The sequence below is a fragment of the Nanorana parkeri genome, unplaced genomic scaffold, assembly GCF_000935625.1.
Source record: "Nanorana parkeri isolate BGI_ZX_2015 unplaced genomic scaffold, ASM93562v1 scaffold1531, whole genome shotgun sequence".
NCBI lineage: Eukaryota > Metazoa > Chordata > Amphibia > Anura > Dicroglossidae > Nanorana > Nanorana parkeri.
Window position 1 is genome coordinate 78670 of NW_017307799.1, and position 10201 is coordinate 88870.

Consider the following 10201-nt stretch of genomic DNA (forward strand, 5'->3'; position numbering starts at 1 on the left):
CCACCTCTACTCCCTGCCGCCCTGAGGAAAATCTGCTGTATACACCAAGTATACGTCCCAATGGTGACGCTGCCCAGACCTTCAGGGCTGAAGCACATTTTTATGCTAAGGTGCATTGTGGTGATGTACACATTAGTGCAATCTCGTTCCATGCATTTTGAATACCAACACACTAAGCCAGCCCAGCATGTACGTTCTTTGGTCGTTTCTGTGTGTTGGCTGCCCATTCATTAATACATGTGTGTTAATGCAAGTGTGAATGACTCCTGAGATACTGCGAGCCACAGATGTAGCAAAGCAGGTGATAATGATTCACAATTGGACAATTATAACATATCAATTATAAACTCTTTATTTTTCCACACAGGTTTATTAGCTTCTACGAGACAGCAATGATAGACTCTGCACATGGTTATGGTGTTGCCTTTCTAGTCGCTCTCATGACAATGAAACTGTGGCGCCTCCTTAACTTAAACCCCAACCTGCATCTGATCACAGCGACCCTCCAGAAATCCTGGAATGAGATCAGCGGCTTCCTTTTAATGATCACCATCCTATTGGTGGCTTATGGCATCTCCGTGAGTAGATTGATTTTATTATAATATCCAAAGGACCCCTTTACCCCTTAACTGGGGACGGTAGAAGCAACTGATAAGCTATATCACACAGGAACATGCTACATATATATATATATATATATATATATATACATGGAAAATTCTATATATATATATATATATATATATACATATATATATATATATATATATCGAAAGTTTTTTTTTTTTACATTATTCACACAAAACGAACTTTCGCTGATATTATGAGGGCAGTGGCGTCATAAGGGTGGTGCGGAGGGTGCGGCCCGCGCACCCGGGTGACACCATTGGAGGGGTGACACCAAAATGACTGACAATCATTTTGGTGTCATGGACCAAGCGCCCGACGGTTTCGAGAGAGAGGAGGGGACCTGGCGGCATACCTTATCCCGTCGGGTGACTGTCCCCTCCTCTCTCTGCCGGCGTCCATCACCAATATGGCTGCCGGCAGGTATCAATAAAATCGCTGCGCATGTGCGATGACGTCATCGCGAGCGCACGTGGTGGTAGCGTCATGCTGATGCGCGGTGACATCACAGCAGGGTGTCACAAAGTAATCGCTCCAGGTGACACCCGGCCTTGGGACGCCCCTGTATCAGGGCAAATGGCCCTGTCAATAGACCACAGACTTAGCTCAATGGGAAGCAACCTGATTTGCAACTAACTGTAATATGTTGTTACTTTGTTTGATAAATGTCCCTCAATGTCTGTTCTATTAATATACATTGCTACATCAATTATATCTAATATAACAGCTGTTAACATCATGTAACATCATGTAATGACAAAACAATTGCATCACTTGCAAAAATTGGACACCTAGGACAGCTGTTGCAAGGAAAAACTGTGTCTAAAATGTATTGATCATTTCTTTCTTGCTTTCTCTTCCAGTGCAATTTGCTCTTTGGCTGGAGTGTTCACAATTACAGAACGCCCGTCGACTCTTTTGTGACCATTTTCAGCCTAACCCTTGGGATATTTAATTATGATGAGGTAAGAGACCTAATAAATATTTCTACCAACACTCCATGTGATATCGCATGCTGACATTGGAACAGTTTACTATGACAATGATTATCACACCTTGCCAAGAATGACAGTGTAGCTCTAAGAAGATCTAAATCAGGGGTCTCAAACCTCCGGCCCTCCAGCTGTGGTGGAACTACAAATCCCATGAGGCATTGCAAGATTCTCACAGCCACAGACATGACTCCCGAACAGAGATGCATCATGGGATTTGTAGTTTCACCACAGCTGGAGGGCCGGAGGTTTGAGACCTCTGATCTAAATGAACTATGGCACGATATGCAATATGGAAATATGGCTTATGCATGGAAATAGTCCATGGCATTTCCAAAAGACGTCATACATATGAAAAATGGATAGATAGTAACCTGTGCATGGTTTCTGGGTTGTAAAATGATGTTCTGTAAAATTCTGGGCTTATTGCAGGAACCACAGCTTGTCTCAGGGAGCAAGCTGCTTTTTTGTGTGTTCTGGACTCCAACTAGCCTCTGCATAGACCATAGCCCAGTCTTACCCAGAACTTTCCCCTACTTGTAATCTACCATGTGTAGGATCGTGGGACCCATTCACACTTAAAGGAGAACTATGGGGTCAGGGCTTTTCCCCATAGTTCTCCTTAGGGTAACGGGAGGACACAAACTAGCGTCCTCCCATCACCCTAAGCTCAGTATACCGCGAGCAATAGATAGTTCTCCTTTAAGTGTCTTGTTGCAGTGCACTAATGCACACGCATTCCCATGTCGTGCCAAGGAAGCTCATTTTTCACAAGGACTCTATTTTAAAATTGGGCGCATGCTATGGCAAAAGATCCTGGGGGCTCAAAAAATGTTGTAAGTGGTTTAGTTCCACTTTAAAGTTACACTAAACTCAGAAGGTAAATCTTAAAAATACATTCAAGTATCCTATTAACAAAGATGCATCTTATTTGTGTATCACTCGGCTGTAGATCCTCCAATCATCTCTGAATTGGTGCCGAAGGACAGCGTTAAGGTGCCCATACACTGCACGATTCTCGTATGGCCACATTCAGCACCAATTCAGAGATGATTTGAGGATCTACAGCCGAGATACCTTTTTTATTTTGAGTCCAGTTCTTCTTTAATCATCTGTTTAATTGCAGATCATCAATCTAGACCCAGTCCTGGGATCTCTGCTCATCTTCACATGTGTCGTTTTCCTGGTCTTAGTAATTGTGAATATCTTCTTGTCTGCTTTGCTTAACGTATTCTCCAGTGAGCGCAAGAACCCCACGGTAAATACATCAACATATTTCTCTTTTAACACTGGGCAATCAGCTGCTAGGCCCCAGCACCATCATAGGGATGCAGGTCACATTTTCCTCCATACTCCCAAGTACTGGGTATTGTCGCCGGATGCAGAGAAATAAGGAGCTTCAAGGAAGCATTGGTAAGGCAAAGCATATGTGGTTTGGGGCAAGGTTCTTCCCAGAGACAGTCATTTTGCTCTGAATGAGAGAGGTGACACTGTCTCTTTAAGGAAATCCTGTGGCTGCCCACTCCTGAAAATGCTATCTGGCTGGCACATTGATCTAATAGCCTCAGTTCTGGCTGCATGCTTTCTTCAGCTCAATTACCCCTTAGTGAAGACAGAGGCTTATCATGACAGCCAGTGAACTAGTTACTTCTCAAAGAGAATAAGAACAGAAGTGCAGGTATTTCTTTCATGACAGGTTCTCTTTTAATAAATCAGCATCTTGTGTCCCTTTAGCCTTATGAAGAAAAGGAAATTGTGGATATGCTGGTAATGAAGCTGTCGGGGGTACTGGGAATACGAGAGAAGACGGAGAAGAAAGCAGCAGCAGCAGAAAAGGAGAAGGAGCTATGAGCAGATACTAAGCTACAGCCGAATTACTCAACAGTGAAGACAGCAGTGACGCCTAGAGGCCAATGTCATAATAAAAGAGCATTTTCAATTGCAGCAAACGTCAGCTTCAAGGGTCAATCCACCCAAACCTGGAATTTAGTTGGAAAGTTAAAGCACCTGATAATTTCTTAAATCTCTTTAACTCCATTGCGGATACCTCTGCTGATGAATTCCTAGGTCTACACACCTGCTGTGGCCAAAATGAGGGGTTCTCACCATACATGTTGGATGTTTTATTTATGGGACTGACTCTTAAAAGTATGTCTAGTCAAAACTTTTTTTTTTTTTTTAAAGCTTAGATGCAGTTAAGATCCCCATTTATTTTTAGCTGTTTGTATCCTGGTGGGGAAACTTCCTTCAGTTTCTGTCCCGGAGAAGCAACTGGAAATGTCTCCAAAGCAAGGGAAGTCCCCTTCTAGGTACTCCCCGAAACAGATGTTCCCATTAGAAGATTTACCCTCACCTCATTTTCTGGTGACGGCTGTGAAATCTTGGATGCCCTACATTCTGTCTCAGTGATAATGGTTAATCTACCTAATGGGGACACAGCAATAAAAGACCGGGGTTCTGATTAGGTCTGCACCAAAATGAAATTTTTAGACCAAAAATGAAATAAAAAAAATGTCTCAGGCCAAAACCAAAACTGACTTTTTCACCAACCTTTTTAAAAAAGGTTTAATGATTTTTTTAATACTTTAATGTTAGGGGCTTTGGGAAATATCAGGGGGTCTAAACAGATATTTCCCTTTTAAAATGGAAAAAAAGGAGGATTGAAGACAGAGTCCTAAATCTTTTTCTGCAGCCCCTGTTATAAATGAACAGGAAGCCTCTATACTGAGTGTTCCTGTTCATTCAGAACATGAGGAGATAGTATCAGTTACTATGTCCACAATCATGGATGAACAGGAAGTAATATAGAGCACTTCCTGTTTATTTATAACTGGGGAGACAGTAAGCTTGTTATTTACAAACACTCAGCGATCAGTACTGATCACTGAGTGTTTGTGCTTCGCTCTTCATCCTGACTGCTCTGCTCGGCCTGTGTCACCTCCGATCCCCATGCCTCTGGAGAACAGCAGGGATTGGAGGGGACACAGACCAAAGTTTGCAGTCGGCGCCCAGCGAGGAGAGAAGCTAGGAATGCACCCCATTTTCGGACGTTTTTGTACTAGTGGCATTTTGCCCATAGTACCATTTTCGGCGGTCAAAATTTCACTGCGTCCCTAGTTTGAATCCAATAAAAAAAAAAAAAAAGTTTTGGGTATATGCTTGCATTCTACAAAATAAAAACTCTACCGCCTCCCCTAGGATTTCACAAGTGCGCTGTATTGCAGAACGTAAAAAACTGGGAGGGTTGTGTTAAGAAAAAGTCATGCATGCCAATATGTTGCCCTGCTTGGTTCCATTTACATTTAAAACCGCAGTACAACCCATAGGCAAAAGCATGGCAACACTGCAGCGTGCATTACTGTGTGCTGTACAGTGTCATAAATAAATGCAAGCAGCAGACCTCCTGAACTTGCCTCCTGTATCCAGCACTGTTGCAGCTACATTCAATACCAGGACAAGGTTCTCTGGTGCCTAAGGACAAAATATCAAAATGCAACCCCCCCTCTTTCCAGAGCAGGATTAAGTTGTGGAATTGACAACTCAACACTGCAGATTACACTGGGAGATCGGCTCTACAAGTCTAACCAACAGTGCTTTGTGGTCTGTGTGACAATTGTCCTCTGTTCATCAGGAGCCTCATGATAAAGTACAGGGACAGACAAGTGCTGTTGATTACAATTGGGGAGCTGATCTCCCTGTGTAAAAAACTCACAGGGCTGAGCTGTCCTTTTGATAGTGAGATCTGGTGATGGCATTTCTGTGCTTGCGTTGTTCTCCTTGCTGGAGAGGAAGCTGTACCTGAGGACCTCCCTCTCACTGCTTCATTCATTCTGTGTTTCCTACATCTCTCCCTGCTTTTTGACTATTCCTTCCACCAGTCACTGAGGCGGGAAGCTCTGAGATGAGAAAGCAAAATTCTTCTCCTCGATCAAGATGGTAACCTCCAAAACAGAGACACTACAGAGTTTAACAAAATACACACAAACTGTGACCAAAAATGACCCTGCAAGTAGCAGTAGCCTGGCGCCACTTATTTTACTAATATGACCTAGTTTCCTGGCTCATGTATCAATGTGGGTTTTATACTTATATATTAGCTTCCATACTGACCTCGCCAGAATCAATTATAGCATATTCTTTTGCTCATACAGCTACCTTTAGCGCTTTGTTTCTTTTGATCATACTTGGTTCCACCTTTTTTCAGAGCAGCTTGGGGTATAATTATTCACATTTATTCACATTTTTCACATTTATTCTTACTTTATTAATTTAACTTATTACTAAATTTTATTTTTCCAGAAGCGCAGATTTATTTGTTTACAATCAATGTGGGATTGCCACTAGGATATGACATTAAAAATGGCCTCTCTAAAGACAACTACCTTCACCTCAACCATCTCTTTGTCCCAACAAGACTGCACACATACTTAAGAAGGCCATGGCTTTATTTTAAAAGAACAACACACTTAAAACAAGCCTAACATAAGGTCTGTAAATAATATATACAAAGATTAGAAAATGGGGTATTAGGAGCAGCCCGTGAACGTGCGAGCAAAGGGAAGTCTTACATTTTATTGGATGATATTTCCGCAGTTGGGTTGAGTTCCAAGTTCTTGGTTAACACAGAAAAGGCATCAGATTTAGAGAAACAAGTTCTTTTTTTTTTTTTTAGATTTAAAAGACAGAAACCCCTCGTTAACAATTCATTGACAAAAACTGTACACCCCAAAGCCACCCCATCGTTAGTGCAAGGGGCATGAAGAAGGACCTTCTAAGGTAGAGGAGAGTCCACTTTTCCTGCTTGTTCCAGGAAGGGGTAATCGGAGGAGCTGCTCATTGCAAGATTTACAGTAGAGGTTTTAGATCTGAAACTTCTTCTCGGAAAGAGTCAGGTCACTAGTCGAGAAGTCACCCAAAATAAAGACGTTCTTACTGCTTAAGTTTTCTTCTTTAGCTCCTCAAACCTACGTGAGAGGTCATCAAAATCAATATCATCTGAACTGGAAGTGCCGATTCCGGCTGAGGAGGCAGGAAGGGTGTCAGGAACGGAGGGTAACTCAGGCAGGACAAAATTATCTGGCATTTTTGTCCGTGGCTTGGCAACAGGCGCACCATATGCTCCTGGACCTATGGAAACATCAAAGAAAATAAAAAAATGGCCACTGCTAAGATAAATTTATATTGAGCACAGGACAGATGTACATGGGTGGGGGAAAATGGACAGTACGATATAAAAATTGCCCAGCACTCAAAGACCTCATTTCAACATCAGGTACTGACATATTGGGTCTGGTCACAACATATGTACAGTACTGAGTGCAAACTACACATGACCCAATCTCCTTACCGTCTGGTGCTGGAGGAGCGTTAGCATGCGGTCCTTCATTACTAATCTGTTGGAAGAAATTGATAGGTTGAAGAAAAAAAAAAAAAAAGCCACACACAAAGAAAATGCAATTTTTCTTTATTAACATTGTTTTCATGGATGCTATACTGCCCATCAAGAATTTAGAACTGCACATTGGGAGTTGGAGGGCAGGGTAAACCTAAGCTCCATTTGAAGCAAAAATGAGGATCTCAGAAAGGGGCATATTTATAAAGCAGTAAATCTGCCATTCACTGGAGGTGAACCTTCCAGGTGCATGTATTTTACATGGCAGCGATTGTCACATGTGTGGTAAAGTCACATTCAAGCTTTATAAATATGCCCTAAATCCTTGGTTCTCAACTGGTGGGTCGCGACTGCATGTTCAGTGTGTCGCTGCATGCCTTCCACTTTTCCAGGTAAAAGGCTTATCGGTCTCCCCCTAGCGCAACACAGTCAGTTCTTGCACCAAGCAGCATTCAAAACATGCTGTCCGGCACCGAGTGTCAGCTTGAGGTGGGGTGGAGCTATGGCCGTGTGGGAGCTCCATTGCTTGCCCTGTAGAAGTGCCTGGATCGGAGTGACGTCACATTCTGGCTCCCGGCACCTCTACAGGGCACAAAATGGAGCTGTACAAGCAATGCACATATGGATGGAGCTCTGTTACAGCACACCAGCCCACACTGGACCCCAGGCTGAGGATCCACTCCAGTTATCGAAAATTAGGGAGACTGGGTGCATCTTAAAAAAATTTTTTTTTTGGGAGTGTGCATATGTGAGTGAGAATGTGAGAATGAGCGTGCGAGATTGTGTCTGTGGTTGTGTGCGTCTGTCAGTGTTTTTGAGGGCCCGTTCACACTAGCACAGTGTATTAGTTGCACAGTCTCGTGCGGTTAATACACTGAACCATGCAATTGCATCCACTGTGCATTCTGGGGCGGGAGGTATGTTGCCATTCATTTGAATGGTACCCCAAATGCATCTCCCACCCACGTTCAATCGCCTGCACCATAACACGTAGTACCGCAATGCCGTGCGTTCCATTGCAGTGCGACTTGGGTCACGACTTAATGAGCAAGGACAGATGTGGTTCCTGAGGTTACGCAGGTTGAGAACCACTGATCTAAAGTGTATGTTTGGGTCTAGAGGCCTCCCTGTGGACACGCAAACCAATTTATCATTACACAAGCAAACAGGTGACACAGGAAGCTGTAATGCTAAAAAAAGAACGGTGTCACCTGACTGGCTATGCTGGGTGGACGATGTGTGTAAAGCACAATAATACCTGAACAGAATTCGAAGTCTGTTGGCAAACATATCCGTTTGCAGTTCTACTAAATATTTAGCTGCTTGCCTTCAGTACAGTGTTAAGTGGCATATGGGAGGTTCTGGAGGTCCATTCTCACCAGTTGTAAACCCTAAACTGCAGTGGTATTACATGATCTAATACCAAGGAAAAGAAGTCCAGTAGAAGAGAAGGAATCATCCCTCACTACTTACAAAGTCATAGGTAGGAGGCATGGTTGGGATTGGTGGGGGCAGAAGACCAATGGCTGGGGGATGCTGGTTGCCAAAGGGCTGGAAAATACCCACAGGTGCTCCGTTGAACGTCTCCTATTATACGGCATGAGAGAAGTACATGATTACATGTATGTTGATTTAAAACATATCCTCTCATATAAATCACAATCTGAGAATGAAATGATTAACAAACTCTTGGGGTAAAATTCTAGTAATAATTCTTACACATAAAACCAAGTAAACCTAAACATAAGACATAAAAGAATAACCTGCAGCATTTACCCTTTTGTTTTCTATTAACCTAATGGGGGTAAGTGCAAAAAATAAGTCAAGGCAACTGGACTTAAAAGGAGAACTACGAGGTGAGTGATTTCCACTCATCCTCATAGTTAGAGCCGACCTGTGACAAAGAAGCCGTCACAGGTTGGCTCTATCGATCGGGAAGCGAGCAGAAACATGCACCGATCCGCTCACTTCCCGATCATCTCCCTGCAGTAAGCGGTGACTGTCAGACACCCCTCCCCGCAGGAATTCCCCCCTCCCCTCTCTAATCCTCCAGCACTGACTGGAGGAACGGACGGGGGAGGGGGCGGGCACATCTGGCTCTGCCTCTATTTAGGCAGAGCCAGCTGTCACTCACGCAGCTGGGTGGATCTCGACAGTAATGTCAGGATCCATCCCGGCTGCGGCGTTCACAGTATATCTGGGAGGAGGCTAGTATATGTCCTCCTGTGACCCTAAAGAGAACTATGGGGAAAACCACTTAGCCCATAGTTCTCTTTTAAATGTATTTTTCTTGAAGATGTTTTGCTGCTCATCAAACAAACTTTCTCAATTCAGAATTCATTCTAAACTGAGAAAGCTTGTCAGATGATCATCGAAACGTCTTCAAGAAAAATCCACCAAGTGCAGTTGACTATTTTTTTGAAAATGTTTTTACAGATTTACTATGAACTGGATAAATGAGAACCTTCACAGACAACTTAAAGGATAAGTTCACCTTTTGCAACAATGAAAGAAGTGCATATTTAATAATAACAAAAATATGCATTTCTTTCATTTTTGCATTCAAGCCTGGAAAAGCATTGCAACTGTGATCACTGGATCACAGCTGCAAAGCTCATGTTTCTGCACATTCTCCCCCCGGCAGAGCTCCATACTGATGTACGGAGTATCAGTTAGGAGAGATGGGGGAAGGACGGGAATAAGGACAGCTCTACCGCATCTAACCAGAGAGGACGGCTGGACACTGTATGAGGTGATATAATCCAGTTTGAAGTCCAGGCGTCCTTCCTCCATCTCTCCTAACTGAAACTCCGTATGGAGCTCTGCCTGGGAAAGTATGTGCAGAAGCCTGAGCTTTGCAGCCCTGATCGAGTGATCACAGTTGCAATGCTTTCCAGGCTTGAATGCAAAAAGTAAAGAAAAGCATATTTTTTGTTATATTATTAAATATGCTTTTCTTTAATTTTTGCAAAAGGTGAACTTATCCTTTAATAAGGGGGGGGGGGGGTTAATGAGATGACATCCTTATGCTCTAGTTACAGAAATGCTTGCTTCCACGTGTACTTATCCCTGCAAGCGCAAATCCCTCATACATTATATGGAGTACCTGTAAATACTGCACATAGCTTTTACCATCTATTTCGTGCTTCTGGCTAATAATGGTAAAATGTGCTTGTTTCATAATGTGCAG

The 10201-nt window shown here is 43.0% G+C and overlaps 1 protein-coding gene across 2 annotated transcripts in view; it reads right to left on the reverse strand.

Moving 5' to 3' along the window:
* Positions 1-6545: 6545 nt before the first annotated feature.
* Positions 6546-10201, reverse strand: part of IST1 (IST1, ESCRT-III associated factor) — an 11838-nt gene continuing 8182 nt past the window's right edge. For both annotated transcript variants that reach the window (XM_018570424.1, XM_018570425.1), the window contains exons 8-10: positions 8485-8598; positions 6967-7012; positions 6546-6746 (exon numbers count right to left, since the gene is read on the reverse strand). In XM_018570424.1, the coding sequence (XP_018425926.1) occupies positions 6556-6746; positions 6967-7012; positions 8485-8598 (351 nt within the window). In that variant the 3' untranslated portion in view covers positions 6546-6555. The remainder of the gene's footprint in view (positions 6747-6966; positions 7013-8484; positions 8599-10201) is intronic.